Source organism: Chinchilla lanigera, unplaced genomic scaffold (genome assembly GCF_000276665.1).
Source record: "Chinchilla lanigera isolate Chin_1 unplaced genomic scaffold, ChiLan1.0 scaffold00135, whole genome shotgun sequence".
In the NCBI taxonomy this organism is placed as follows: Eukaryota; Metazoa; Chordata; class Mammalia; order Rodentia; family Chinchillidae; genus Chinchilla; species Chinchilla lanigera.
In genome coordinates, this window is record NW_004955536.1 from 2,085,918 (window position 1) to 2,101,643 (window position 15,726).

General features: G+C 41.5%; 1 protein-coding gene and 1 pseudogene across 2 annotated transcripts in view; one reads left to right on the plus strand and one right to left on the minus strand.

The window, feature by feature from the left end:
• The window catches only part of Zmat4 (zinc finger, matrin-type 4), a 374,900-nt gene that overhangs the window by 64,128 nt on the left and 295,046 nt on the right, over positions 1 to 15,726 (plus strand). For both annotated transcript variants that reach the window (XM_005410534.2, XM_013507717.1), the window contains exon 2: positions 9,015 to 9,120. In XM_005410534.2, the coding sequence (XP_005410591.1) occupies positions 9,019 to 9,120 (102 nt within the window). In that variant the 5' untranslated portion in view covers positions 9,015 to 9,018. The remainder of the gene's footprint in view (positions 1 to 9,014; positions 9,121 to 15,726) is intronic.
• On the minus strand, positions 7,118 to 8,951 carry LOC102023740 (annotated as a pseudogene).

Consider the following 15,726-nt stretch of genomic DNA (forward strand, 5'->3'; position numbering starts at 1 on the left):
AGCCTGTCTGTGTTTGTATATGTGGTATTCACTGGATCCCAGATATAGGCCTCTTAGATGGAATCAGACCCTTGAAGCCCTGTCCATAGTCATACATCTTGTGTTCACTAACAGGCACACAGTAAATGCTCAATAAAAACCCCCTCAGTGAATAAAGAAGGGGAACTGAATGAGACTGTGTGATGTCCTAGACTTAAGCAGAGGCCATTTGGTAGATGATAGAAAATCTGAGGGATTTACATGGGATTGCTTAGAACATCTGAAGCCTTGGTCCTGGCTGGTTAGCACGGACTCCATTTATGTTCTTGAGGCCTGAAATTCCAACTTGTCCATTTGGTCAGAGGGCAGGTGAGCAGCAAATGGAGATGTAGTGTGGAACCAGGCATTCGTGCATGCCTGTGGAGGTGACCTGGAGAGCTGTCCTCACACTGGTAGTGTGTGTGGGGCGCTGTCCTTCCCAGATGTCACCAGCCTGAGCCATGTGTGAGCAAGAGTGATAGACACAGCTCCATGGCCTGAGGTGAGGGTGAAATGTGCATGCACAGCAGCGGCAGATGCCTGTGAGTCAGGAATCATAGAGCCTAGTTTTACAAGTGAAGAAAATAGTGCCATTAAAAGGCAATTACTCAAGTGGTGTGAGTCAGCGATGCAGCTCCTGGCAATGCCAAGCAAAGGAAGGGAGTGGTGTAGGAAGTCTCTCTCTGTCTCTCTCTCTGTCTCTTTCTCGCTCAGGCTACAGAGCAGAGCTTGCACCTGGGCATTGTGTGGTGAAAGGCCTGGACTGCTAAATTCTGTTATCTGAGCAAGCTCAGTAACGGGGAAGGCAGCATCAGATCAGAATAAACGTTGCCATGCTAAAAATTAGGGAATCAGAAAAGTTCCTCAAGCTGGTCTTGTATTCGACCTTCGCCCTGCTCTCAGCCCCTGTCTGTGGACTGACATGTGTGATGCGTTAAATGAGAATGTGTGCTGGAGACAGCAGCCCAGGAGCCAGGCGCACACTTCCTCCTGTGTGCTGCTGGGGACTGTGGCCCGCTTGCTACCCCTTTCTCTGGCCTGATTTCACAGAAAACCAACTCGCCTTCATTTCTGGATTTCTTTTCTTGGTTCCCCCCCAAGGCTGTTTGGTCTGCTGCCATGGCAACCAGCCCTGTGTTACCACCTTCCCTTTGAGGGGGCAACTATGGGGACAAGTAGGTCATCTTATAGCTTTTTCCTTGTGGCCTGAGGGCAGCGGTGGCAAAACCTATGACACACATGTTACTGTGGTTTTCATTAAAGACAAAATATGATACTGTATTCATATTCAGATTCAGTTGCAGGTGGGCACTTTGCCATACATGAGGGGTTTGCAGTTGGGCACTGGGTCCCATCAGTGCTGCAGGGTGAGTGGCGGTTGTGGGTGCGCCCTGCTGAGGAGCGTTCTAAAGCCACTGGTTAGTCTCCCAAGTCTTTCTCCTCTTGTTGCTAGGGAGGCACTCGAGGAAGGGTTCTTCGCCTGCCTGGGAGGAGGGTGGCAAGGAACTGAAACAAAGGTGGACTCAGGGTCAGGGAATAACAGCTCCGAAGGATCACAGAGACGCAGAGCAGGCTGATTTGTTTTCTGCTGAAGATGGGCCAGTCCTCGTTTCCATACTTCCCCCTTTTCTAAGTACTTCTCCAATATTAATAAAGCAAAGCAGAAATAACTTCAACTGCTTTCTAGATATTCACAAGTTTTAAATATGGCCGATTTTAAACAGCAGTGGCATCCTTTGAGTCTGTTTCCATTCCTAACGAGGCGGTGGTTCATTGTAATTGGTGGCATTTTCAGTGTGTGAACACTGAAGCAGACAGAAATTCAGCCCCCAGGGCTGGGTGCTGGGAAATGGGAGGGATCTGGAGAGCAGCCTGCCGACTGGTGGTGGGGAGGGCAGTGCAGGGCTTATAACTCAGGTCCCAGATTCAGGAAGAGGAAACTGGATGTGTAGGGGAACAGTGGCTTCTCAGGGGTCAGGCTATGTTGAAGGGCAGTAGTGGGCACTGGCTCTTAGGGTGGGCAGTTACAGAGGCCCAGAATCTTTGAGGCTGTGCCAGCAGGAGCAGAGCATCCAGGAAGATGTGAGTGGCCCAGGCTAGTTCAGGCAAACCCAGAAGGGATTGTGGGCGCTGAGGTCATAAACAGCCTGTGCCCCATCGTATTCTGTGCTTGTCCTGTGAGGTGTGTTTGTGGCTCTAGAATAGGCAGCAGGGCTCAGACTGAGTCACGATAGGGGTTACAGCTGTGGGCACAGCCTCAGCCCTGGCATAGAAAACATCTGTCACCTAGGAGTTCAGTCACTTCTGGGCAAGTTACTCAACTTCTAAGCCTTAGCTTCTTACATGCAAAATGAGACTTGTACTCTCCACACCTCTCTGAGGGAGTTAAACCCAACAGTGTATATAAAGCCTTTAGCACAAGTCTGGCTCTGGGGGAGAACTTAAGGAAAACCTTAATCCCTTCCAGGTTAGGAGTTTTGCGAGAGGCCAAGCACTACTGGGGCGTCTTTAGAGGAGCCACAGTTCCCAGTGCTAAAGAGCTTGTGATGTCTTACTGAGCAGCAACATGGGAACTCATCAGAACTGTTGTAAATGAAGGGGGAGCTCTTTGGTTGAGAATGACATTAGTCTCGAATCTTGCCCTAATTAATAGGCTGATGAGAAGAATGAGTGGGTGGAAGGCGTGTTATTAAAAGTTGTGGATGAGATTTATGGTGGCAAATGCCCCAGACTATGACAGGTTCCCCAGTAGAAGACTCCAAGCCAAAACCTCATCTCCTCCAGGTGCTGGGGTGGAAGAGGTGCCACTCAAGAATTGTAGGGGCTGGGGATTTAGCTCAGAGGCAAAAAGCGCCTGCCTGGCAAGCGCAAGGTCGTGAGTTCGGTTCCCGGTACCGGAGAAAAACCAAAAAAAAAAAAAAAAAAAAAAAAAAAACAAAAAAAACAAAAAAAAACAAAGAATTGTAATCACTGTGTCTGCCTTAGGGCTGCCCTAGTGCCCAGCTGTTGGCCCAGATTGTGAGTGGTCATGGGGTTCTGCCACACCCTGGATGGCAGATCCTTCCCTTTTAGTCACCAAGGGGAGCATTTCACAGAGAGATGAGTGCTTGCAGGAGTGAGAAGAGCTGGGACAAAGTTCTCATCAGATTCCATCTGTCAGTATCAGCACCTTCGACAACAGAAATAGATTCTAAGCATTTTATGAAGTGAGGGTCTGCACGGGCATGAGGCCGAGTATCGGTTGGGAGGAGGAGCTGCCAGCTGCATGTCAGTGGAAACGAGCCATTTCTGGGATGATATTGGTAACACAAAGAAGACTATAATAGCAATAAAAGCTACAGTTTCAGTACACCGGCTGTGTGATCTTCCCTCTTAGCCTCTAATATGGTTCTATTTATTTCTCTTCTTAAATATTTACAACAGCCCTCTGAAAATAAGAATAATGATAAGACAAAATTAATATTACTAATGGTGGTGGCAATGTTGGCTTCTTGAGTGTCTGCCATGTACTGCAATCTGTGCCTGTGCTTTATCTACATTGTTTCTATTCCACACAATAAGCTTCTGAGAATGTTCCCTCTGTTTTGCAAATGAAGAAATAAGGACAACCTAGTTGGTGAGTACCAAAAGCTGATGGGAACTGATGTTTTTTGCCCTGAGTACCTCTGTGTGAGTTTGGAGATCTCTGAGTTGATGTTATTTCCATTAACCAAAGGTGGAATGGAGTCTGTGACTACCACCAGGAACACGGTTGATCTTGTGTGGTCTTGGGAGCTAGACAGCATCGGGTCTGGTTAGTACTTGGGTGGGGAAATGCAATGGAATGAAGCATGTGATTCTTCCATGTACCCCAGGTTTCTCCAGTTTAAGCCTGTTTCTGCAGTTCTCTTGGGAAGCAGGAGAAAAGCTTTATGTCTGCCTCTGAGGACTTTGGAAAAGACCCTTCCTTACATGTGGGAGAAACATTTAGGGCCTGGGGGTTACCCCCAGTGTCTCTTTCTTGAGTATAGTTTCCAGCTTCTTTTCTTTCTTGCATTTTTCTGCTTTCAGCCTTGTATTGTGTTTTCCCAAATTAGCCCCTACCACTGTTCCCCCTTGTGTCTTCTGGCAGTAATGCTTTTCTTTGTGCCAAGGAAAAGAATTAGCTTCTGAGTTGGAACCCCTTTCATTGCAGTCTAATCCTAATCATCTTCCAATTTTCAACTTATGCAACCTGCTAGTAGAGTTCTTTGATATGCTCTTCTGTCTGCACAAATGCTCTGAACACTTTTTCCAGCCAAATTACACTTACACCTGAGTCTCAGTGCTGGTAAATGTGTTTCTTTTCACCCACAATCCATGAGAGTTTGGAGGCAGGGTTTTGTCTTCTGTTATATCAGTGCCTCACACACAATGCACTCTTGATAACCATTATGGAATAAATAAAAGCTCCCTTCCCATATTTCCTTTGTTTATTATACCTAGCTGCACATCAGCTTTTTGAATGTCTCTGCTACCTGTGTAAGTAGATTTGTTGGAGTATATACACCTGAGATGGAAAAGGAGACTCTGATCAGACTCTGATAACTTCCACTCCTATTTGGGCCTCTTCGCTATATTACTGGTAGTACTATGCTGTATGAATGCTGAAGAGCAATGGAGAGGTTATTCACGACCTCAGTCGTTGTGCCTTTGGATGTGCTGCAGTTGGGCAGCAATGAGGAAGCTTTACTTCACACATGTGTCCAGAACAGAGGTCACCAGACACTGATTCTGATGGGGCTGCATGGACTGACCTGCAAATTCCTACTCCTGCTGCTGGTGAGGACTAAGCTTTTCAGGACCACGGACAGGGCTAAGAAAGGGTTGCTTGTTCTGCCTTCTGTTTCTTACCACCTTTCTTGTGCTGAAGGTCAGGGAAGCTGAAAATCCTATTCCAAACAAGTCAGAGGAGAGAGTCAAGTGGCAGCTTTCCCTCTTGAGAATTCCAGCCTTTAAATCATAAATCAGATGCTCTGGTTGTCTAACCTGACCTACACAGAGAGTTCTCGTTTTTTGGAGAAAGGGCTCATGCACAAACCAGCTTGACACTTGTCCACTAATTGCCTCCCACTGGAATTTAACTTACTCAGGTATTTCACTCATGTCTTGTAGATTCAGAAGGGTCTTCATTGCCTTTTATATTGCATATGGACTTACTCAAATCAATATTCTTATATAAAACAGTGAAATAAGCCATGGTATTTTCTCTTCCTTTGAATTTTTTTTTAGTATACATTTTATATTCTGCCTTTAAAGCTATTTCTGCTGCACAGCTGCTTCACCAAGACACAGACTCCTACGGCCCTTCTTGGTCCAACATGTACCTTGAATATCTTTTCGCAGTGTTTGATTTCTGCAGTTGGTTGTATAATGAGGAAGGAGTGTGCAGAGAGTTTGGAGATTCCTATTAACCAGGTCACTCATGAATCTATCTTAGTGTGCTTCTTTATTAGAAATAGCAGGGAACATGACCATATTTAAACATAACCACTTATAGGAACTTGGCTTTAAAAATACAACTGACTAAGTTTTCTTTTCCTATTTGGTGCTTCAAAAATGTTGTACTACATTTTCCCATCATCACAACTACTCCTCTCCATTTTCATTCTGGAATCTGTATAAGACCATTGCAAATGACAATTGGTGTTCCAATATGCTCATTGAGATCTACGATCCTCTGCCCCAGGTAGATCATCTTCAGATGACTCATTCTGCTCTTGGTACTGCTGGTGAAGATGGACCATAATGCAGTAGATGCAACCATGATGATGAGGAATGGTAGGGCTTGGGGATGGATTGAAGAGAGTTATCTCCAAAACCTTGATGGAGGAAATCTCTGAAAAAGAGAGAAAACGACTGTTCTGAGGTGTACTAAGAAGAGAATCAGTGAATGAAAGCTACAGTGGGACATACTTGATTCATCTCAAGAAAAACCTAAAAACCAGTGTTCATTCTTTCTGGGGTGGGTTGCTTTGTGAGGGAGAAAGTGAACCTCCAAGCCCTTCAGGTGCTCATCCCCAGTCCAACAGAATCATTTTTCGGGAGTGATGTTGCCAGAAATAACAGGTTCATATCAGCTGTGAGATTTGGTGGTCCTTAGTGTCTGGTGTAATTGTTGGTTGCTCTAGGTAGTGATAAAAAACCAGAAACTGAATCATTTTAAATTATTGAGAACATATACCCTGAATGGGTCATTAAAGCCAAGGACAAGGGCAAAATTTCAAGTTGTTGAGGCAAGCAGCCTTTTATTTCTGGCAGATTCTTTACTTACAGAGCTTAGCTATTTAGATGGCTTAAAATTACTTAAAAGAGATCACCCATTATTAGTTTTTTTGTGTTGTTTAAGAACTGGTCAACTTTTTACCAATATCAGGACACCATTAAAATATGATAGTTGTCTCTTACAAATACAGAGAGTTTTATAGTTAATATAGCCCTTTTCTTTTTTCCTTCCTTCTTTCCTTCCTTCTTTCTTTCCTTCATTCCTTCCTTCCTTCCCTTCCCTCCCTCTCTCTTTCTCTTTTTTTCTTTCTTTCTTTCTTTCTTTCTTTCTTTCTTTCTTTCTTTCTTTCTTTCTTTCTCTCTTTCTATTTTTCTCTCTTTCTTTCTCTCTTTCTCTCTTTCTCTCTTTCTTTCTTTCTTTTACAAATAAGACCAAATCAGAAACTTTAATAAGGCCTGGCATGTGCAAAGACTTGAGTTTGATTCCTAGTACCAAAAAAGAAAAATGAAAAAGAAAGAAAGAAAGAAAGAAAGAAAGAAAGAAAGAAAGAAAGAAAGAAAGAAAGAAAGAAACTTTAGTAAGGAAACTGCAGATTATCTGGGAAGCTTTGTGAGGCTATAGTGTAGATATCACATTAAACAGCAAGGAAGAGCTATTTATATAGAAAGGCTGGAATGAGAGATTTTCACTAAAGCAAATTAACTTGTCAACTGCCAAACAAAACCAAGCACATGAGTGCTACTATACTGAAGGCACGTTATACCAGTTTCTGTATAGCATATTAAACAATAGTTAGAATGTCTACATTGGCACATATGAGTCATTAATGATTACATTTTTGCCTCTTGCCAAATGTTAAGCATGTCTTATTCTAGATGGAGTATAGGTTTGATCTATTATTTCATCTTCTAAAAACATGTGGAAACAACATTCATTCTATGCCAGAGGATGACCAATGACCATGTTTATAAATAGCTCCAACACTTACTTCCTTTCCTCAATAAAATTGTTCTCAAATATGCCATCATCTCCTCTAATTGCAAGTTGACACAAAAATACTTTCCCGGGGAGTGGGGCAACATAACGTTGCTCTCTCTTTCTAATTCACTTGTAGCCATTCAAAGCCATGGTATCTTCCTCTACTGAAGATTCCCTTGGCTTGAAATTGGGAAGATTTGTGTGGATGCTGACCTTCTAGGTGGTGAAGCAGCCTCGGGCATCCTCCCCCTAATGTGGGTTGCTCACATGGACCTCGAGGAAGTTGTGTGGCAGCCTGCAGGCATCACTGAAGTTGAATGGCTTGGTGACCAGCCACTGGGTGTCCACCAGTCTATTCCATGTTCTCCCCATTTCTTTTTTCTTTTCTTTGATCTCATTGTAGTCTCTGAAGAGGCAAGGTAAACATTATTTCCATTTTTATGGGAGAAAACTGAGACTTAGAGATTTGAGTGAATGATTCACACAACATCACATGGAAGCATTTGATCTGGGATGGACATGCTGTGTGAAAAGTGGAATTATGCAAGTTAGCATTACTGGCCATGCTGATAAGTGATGCAATTTGGGCCAGTCCTGTAGGTAAAGTGAACTCCAGCATGTGTACCTCATTACTATTTACTGAGATTCTCTTATCCTTCTGTATAGATTTTTGTGTGCATGTCCCTTCCTTTGTACCTAGAAGTAGGGGGTAGAAGGCAGCAGACCTTGGACATTCTGATGCACTGGTGTGTGTGTATACATGGTTAATGACCCTTTGGCTGTTGTCACACATTTCTGACTGATCAATGTCCAGGTCCGAGATCCTTGGGTGCATTTTGGTGTGGGTTTTGGAATTGGAGGATATGTTTATTTACTGTCATGGGTTTGTTAGTAGAAGTGGCTTTCATGGATTCCAGTAGCCCTAAATGCAGAAGGCAGCATGAATGGCAAGGTCTCTTCATGTTACAATTTATGAGATAGCAAAAAAGTTTGTCGTTTGGTCTGAGTTTTTAATTTTGTAAGCACTATATAGCTATTGAACTAAAGCCTAGTTTTTATGTAGCTAATAGGGCTTTTGACTAAGATCACCTATTGACAAAAAGCAATGAATGTGCATTATGAGAATTTTTTAAAATAAAAGTTTAAAAGCAATTACCTATAATCTTTGAATGATAACTGCTATTAAAATTTTGCAAAAATACCTGAGTGTTTTTCTATGCACATATATATGTATATTAAAACAGTATAATTCTGTGCACATTGTTCATAAACTTCTTTTTCTGTTTCACTAAACGTTCTCTTAAATAGGAACTTGATTAGATTACCATTTGTGAAAACATCGTATTCCACTGTGTCGATGTATCAGATTTTTTTTGTCCTGTTTGCTTTTGCTGCGTCTTTCCTTTTGGTGCTTTAGAATATTTCCTGTTGGTGCTTTCAAATTCTCTGTTAATATATATCACATGTGTAAATATCCTCTCATATAAATCCTTGATAACATATTAGATAGAAGTCTGGTTTTACAAACAAAAATTAAAGCTGGATTTTTAGTTTTTAGGGTGCCAGGAACCCTGTTTGGCATTTATGAGAGAACTATAAAATGTATGCTTATTATGGCTAATTGCTATGGTAACATCAAGTCTGGTTAGACCTACCCCGCTGTTACAGTCATCGCACTTGTTTTGGGGGCCTGGCTTTTCACGCGGTGCATGACCTCCATCCCAGCAAAACAGTGGACTCACTTTTCTTTTCTTCTCTCTTGATTCTCCTTTAGCCTGATGAAGTCCTCCGATATTGATCAGGATTTGTTTACAGACAGTTACTGCAAGGTGTGCAGTGCACAACTGATATCAGAATCCCAGCGTGTGGCCCACTATGAGGTAAGGACAACATCAACCACTCATTGGGTTCAAGAGGAACAAGGAGCCACCAGAGCCATGGACACAGGGCTCCAGGAGGCTCTCTTGGGACTTGGGCACAGTTTTCAGAACCACTGTGTGTGTCTATGCAGTGCAGGGTCAGACAATAAATGACTCTGTGGGTGGGGAGTGGGGGCCAGGGACCTCATTCACAGTCTCTGCTTGCTTCACACATTGTTTATTTTTTAAATATGTACTGCAGCCCTTCAAAACCCAATGGGCTTTCTCTGCTTGTTCTGTCATTGTTGTCCTTGAAGTTGCCTTCACGAATAAGGGCAAGATGCATTGGTGCAACCTCTTTCATCTGACCCTGAGGACGAGTTCAGAAGCCCTCATTTGTGGGGTGGGGGATATGCTATGTGAGGGTCTCAGCAGCCATGGATCCCTTATCCCCTCAGACACACTCCCTAATGGCTAATGCTCTAAATTCAGTGTTCCTCAGAGTGGAGATGTCCCCAGCAGAATTACAATGAAGTTTTAACATGCAGACATTCCTGAAGGACATAGTTCAGGGACTTTGGCTCCTTATGGTGGAAGAACAGGTGGCTTAGTTTGGTCTTCTGCTGTGACAGAGGGTGAGAGAAGAGGCTGGGTTGCAGCCCAGGAGGGAATAAGTTGGAAGTAGAGGAAGAGAGCTGGGGATCTCAGTGCTCAGTGTGGCAGGGTGGGGAGGGTGTTATTTTCCAGGGACCATATACTGGAGGAACATGTGTTTTCAAGTGTAATAACTTGTAAGAAATTTTAGATTGAAGGGCTTATCCAGCAATCTTATTTTTCATCTGATAAGTCTAACAAATGCCAGTTGTCACTGTCACTCGCGAGATTCTTCCAGGCCTCAGATTTTCCTGTGCATCATGAAAATAATAATAATAACAACACATGCCTACACAGCCACAACAATAAACTGCCCCTGCCTGCTCCTCAGGATTTTGTGGCAACCAAATGAGATCTATTATTCTGCTAGTATTTGTTGGAAATGTTTTGGAAGCTGTAATGTCTTCCAAACATGCAAAACTATATTATTAGCCTTGTTAATTCTTTTGCAGCAAGGTTGTGATGAAAGAAAATAAAACTTGCTCTTCAGAGAGTTTTTTTAAAATAAGCATTTGTCAAAAATTAATGTACTCATCCCTCAGTGTCCGCAGGGGATTGGTGTCAAGACATAAAATCTTCTAAAATATACAGAAATTTAAATTCCTTGTATAAATGGTATAGTATTAATATAGACCCTACACAGCCTCCTATGTAGTTTGAACCATGTCTAGATCACTCAATACCTGGTACAGTGCTGACACATCACTTCATTTGCATGCATGCAGATAGCATTGGTTTCTGGCAAACTCAAGTTCTGCTTTCTGAAATTTTCTGGATTGTTTTTTCAAATGCTTTTGTTCTGTGGTGAGTTAAGTTCACAGATACAGAGATCATAGATCTGGAAAACACACTGTCTATTCTTTTGTCAAGAGGCAAACAAGTGTTAGGAGAGGTAAATGGGAAATTATCTAAAAGAAAGTAAGTCTGCATTTTTGAAAGTAATCAACTTTCTGTTTCATGTAGATATTGTTTTATAAACCTTATGGTTTTGTTAATATTAAATCTCCAGGTAATGATTAGGAGAATTGGTCCCTGCTCAGAAATTATGTGGCTCCCTATTAGTTCTTTATGAGGTATTTTTTGTTTATTTTTAATTATCTTTCTGTATTCTTAAGGGCAGAAGCAGAGTTGTATTCATTTATCCTCTGTAATTTCTGGAATGATGCCTACATGTTATAGGTGTTTAATTAACATTTGTGGGAGGGACGATTGTGTTACAAAAAGGTGCTGGTGACATTGTCTAATACTTTATTACTACCTGAACTAGAAAAGAAATGTTGGAACAGTGACAACAACAATAAACATTTTTAAAGAGGCTCAGTTAAGAACTTAGTTACTTAATTTCAACTTTTCCTATTGACATATGGTACCCTTGCTGTGGCATAATCATGTTGTTTAGAGACTGTGTCAGTGTTGGTGATGTAGCACAGATGGGACAGAGGAGATAAAGCAATGACCTTACATCTGCAGTGAACAGTATCATGTGTCATCTGGCAACATTAAGTAATTCCTATTAAGCAGGGAGGGAACTCAGAGTGGTGCTTCCTTTTCTGCCTCCCACAGAGATAGACATTTCTTTCCAGGAGAAATAGCTTGTGTGTTCTTTCTGTAAAAGTGCTGAGGGAATGCAAACAACATAGTCACAACAAGGTCCTCTCTTGTCTTTCTTGCCTCTTGCCTCTCTTGTCTACCAGCTTTGGTAGGGACACTGCTATAGGTCCATTTTGTCTTTAAGACCATTGGAAGTCTGATTCTGATTCTGTCAATCTGCCCCTTCCCTCCACATACAAGCCCCCTGCTGAAAGTACATGCAGGGAGGTCTCTCTATGAAGTTGAGAATATTGTCAGACTTACCATCAATGCTCTATTACTAATCTGTTGTTTCAGTGTGATTTCACTCTAGAGTTCAATCTGATAATAATCTTGGCTTCCATGTGGAGCAAATCAGTGAGAATTTACTATATTTTCTGTATGTCCAGCAATATTGGTATTAGTTGTTGTAGAGGATTCTGAACCCATATCAGAAATGGTCACTGCAGGCAAGAAACTCATCAATGTCACTTAGGGGAAAAAAAGCAAAGATGTGGCACAAATACCTGTGTAGTGTTGAGTTGATCTGAGGAATTCTGCTGTCTACAGCTGCTGATGTACTTTGATACAAACCAAATGTTAGTTCTTTTGTCCATTTGGCTTCCTGATATATTCCACATTGCACAGTTAACTTCATAGATCTTGGTATATTCCAAATTCCAGAGTGAGTCATCATAATGATATTAAGTGATTCCTATTAATAGGGAGAAAACTATTAGGATCAAGAAAGGCATATTAGAGAAATGCAAACTAAAGCAACACTGTTATTCCATCTTATTTCAGAAAGAGTTGTTAAAATGATTCTTATTAACTAGGGGCAGGACTATTATGATCAAGAAAGGCTTGGTAGAGAAATACAAACTAAAACAACACTTGCTGGTGAGGCTGCTGGGAAAAAGGAACTGTTCTATATTGCTGGTGAGATTGTAAACCAGTACAGCCACTATGGAAATCAGTATGGAGATTCACCCTAAACTGAAATATAGAAATTACATTTGATCCAACTATTCCCCTGCTGGGTATCTTCCTGAAGAAGTTAATGACATCATATTACAGTCATGCATGCATACCCATGTGTATAGCAGCACATCTCACAATAGTGAAATCTTGGAAGCAGTTTATGCCCATCAAAAGATAAATAGATAAAGAAAATATGGTATTTATGCAGAACTGAGTACTACTGTGCCCTACAGAAGGGTAAAGTTGAGTCATTTGGAAGGAAATGGATATACCATGAGACCATATTGTTAAGTGAAACAAATTAGACACACAATTTAAATATTAGATGGTTTCTCGTATATGAGAAACTCAATGTATAAATAAATAAGATAAAAAGGAAAATAAAAGATAGACATTAGGAAACAGGAAGACTGATCTTTTGCCAAACGGAAGGTAATGAAGAGATACAAGGAGGGAGAGTGGAACTGAGGAGAGGAAAAATTTAAGATGTGTTATGTATATGTGCCAACTCTCCTCTATGAATAGAATCATTAGGTACTGCAAGTGAATATGTCCCAATAAAAATAAGAATTAAAGGAGAAAAATAAAGCCTTATTGAGGAATACTGTGCTTTTCCTAGATCTCAGTGGACTGGTTAAGTTCAGGGGTTGCTCAAAAGAGCGATCTTGGCTTCACCAGAGAGAACTGGAAAGGTTTGTGCCATAGGCTGAGAGGTGTGTGTTAAGGAAAGGTGTATCAAAAGCTTGGATAAGGTTGGGTAATTAGACTCTTAGGAAGTTCTGAAGCATCTAGGAACATAAAATTATAATTAAGAATTTCTAATTGATAGTTCGTGGTGGTCAGGGCATACTTTTTGGGAAAAGAACAGTTTTTGCTATGAATTTTGTTATGAAACTAGTGTTAGTCCTTTGAAGTAGGAGACAAAAACAAAACAAGAAGGTTAGTGCCTGATAGCTGCATGCCCTACTTACCAGGCTGAGCCATCATGTATCAGGGCAGAGAAGCCCAGTATATTTTTAATCAACCACACCCACCCTTCAGAAGTCTCTTTTTGCCGATGAAGTCCTGATGTAAAAAAAAAGGGAAGCATAGGGCATTATTATTTTTCTTACTTGCTAGGCATTGATAACATGTTAATGTTTTGGTGAAAAATATAATTAGATGTTATCCCTGCTCACTGGATGAATAGGCTGAATCAACACAATGAGTAAACAAACACAGACACAGAAAGGAAGGAAAAGTTTTCAAATGAGAATGCCTGAATGTCTCCTGGGAAGGCTGCATGAGTAGCTTGCTAAAATTTGAAGTGGCTAAAGAATAATTTCCTGCCAAGGGACACAGTTGCTTGTGTGAGTGAGGGGTGGTTTACAGATATGGAAGGAGCATAACTGAGGTTTTTTGGTAAGGTTCCATAAAGCCAGCCATAGCTAGGCGAGTTGTGTTGATTGGCCTGTCCTGTGAACTCTGACTCCCTGTGCTGCCGTACCTCATGTCTAACCTACTACCCTTGTAAAATCAGTGACTTGGGCATCTTGGAACATGCAAACAAGTTGGTAAGCTTCCAGGGGTGATGGGAGTCATACCTTGAGCCCTTTTGTTTATGCCGGTGATGTTTACTCCCCATAAGGCTTTGCTTTTTGGCCCTTGTAGGGTGATTAACAAGATGGACTGGGTGGGTACCTAGAGGAGGGAAGTAATGGGGTCTCAGTGTCTGCACCCTAAGAGACAGTAATATAAATTGTGAGTACATGTTTACTTGGGGTCCAGTCATCAAGGTATAGATAATGGCTCTGTTTTTAAAGTTATGGAAAAGACGATTCTCCATCCAGTGGGAAACTCTTCTGACATCTCTGGTCCTTTTTCTCTCCATGTTGGCGGATCTCCTTTAGTACCTGTTGGCTTTAGAGATGGATGAGTTTCATTCTGGCACATTCGTGCATGCACACGGTATACTTTCACCATTTTACCCTCTCCAGTCATCCCCTTACTTTGCCCTCCTCCCTAGGCTCACAGTTTTTGGGGGTTCAGTGTGTATTTCTGCATTGATATAATGTCAGTTCTGGTGAATGAGCCCCATTAACCCACCTGAGAATAGTGGACCCAGCACTTGTTCAACTCCCAGTGTGGCAACAGGGACGTTGGGCCTTAATGGACAGGGGAGAGGTTGCTCCTGTCCTGGGTGCTCTGACCCCCAGCAGGACTCTGGCCACACCAATGTCCCACTTTGTTCAGGGCAGCAGCTGAAACACTCGACGGCTTCTGCAGGTCCAGCAGGTGATGGAGTACAAGTGCTGGGGTGACAGTGACAACAAGATGACAACTGCAATGTGCTGATCAAAATGTCATGACTCTCTGGGCCTCCTAATAAATGCTTTCATCGGTTCCTCTCCCTTGGTCTCCCATACCTTCTTCTCAACTTTGCTTTTTCTGTTCAAATATGGAATTTTTCATATGTTAAAGTTTAAAAAATTATTTTTCCTAGTACATGTTTGCCATACATAATGATTACACTCTTCTCATGGAATCAGCACATGTACACAACACACTTTGCTTTTTATATCCCCTTGCTCTCACCTCCCTTTCCACTCCCTCTCCCCTCCCCACGCGTCTTGGTCTCCTTCACTTTTGCAAAATATGTAGCTCCTTGTTTTCTAATATATATATTTTATTTTGCTCTTTAATTACTTCATATTATGAGTTTCTCATGTTTGAGCTGGTATGTGATTTATTTCACTTAACAGTATGGTCTCAAGTTGCATCCATTTTGCTACAATTTACTCAGATTTATCCTTCTTTATAGCAGAATAGTACTCCACTGTATATAAATACCACATTCTCTTTATCCATTCATTGACTGAACATGTAAACTACTTTCAAGATTTAGCTATTATGAGTTGAGCTGCTATAAACATAGGTGTGCATGTATCACTGTAGTAAGATGTCTTTAATTCCTTCAGGAAAATACCTACAAGGGGACTAGCTTCTTAAGGGGGTTATCTTTCCTCCAGCATATGTTTTTGCCCTTTTGTCAAGGATCAGATAGCTGAATGTGCATAGAGTTTTTTCTGTATTCTGTCCTGCTCCACTGAACCACATGTAATATAACTTTGTAATATAACCTCAGGTCTGGGACTTTGATGCCTTCTGCTTTTGTTTGTGGCTAAGGCTTGCTTTTGTTATTCTGGGTCTCTTCTGGTTCCATATGAATTGTAGGATTGTTTTCTGTAGCTATGTGAGTAACATTGTTAGTATTTTGATTAGAATTATGTTAAACCTATATATCAGTTTTGAGAGAAGGGCCATTTTGACAATATTGGTTCTGCCTATCCAGGAACATGGGACATCTTTCCAATTTCAGATATCTTCTTTGACTTCCTTTTTCAGAGTATGTAGTTTTTTTGGTAGGTGTCTTGCACTTTTTTG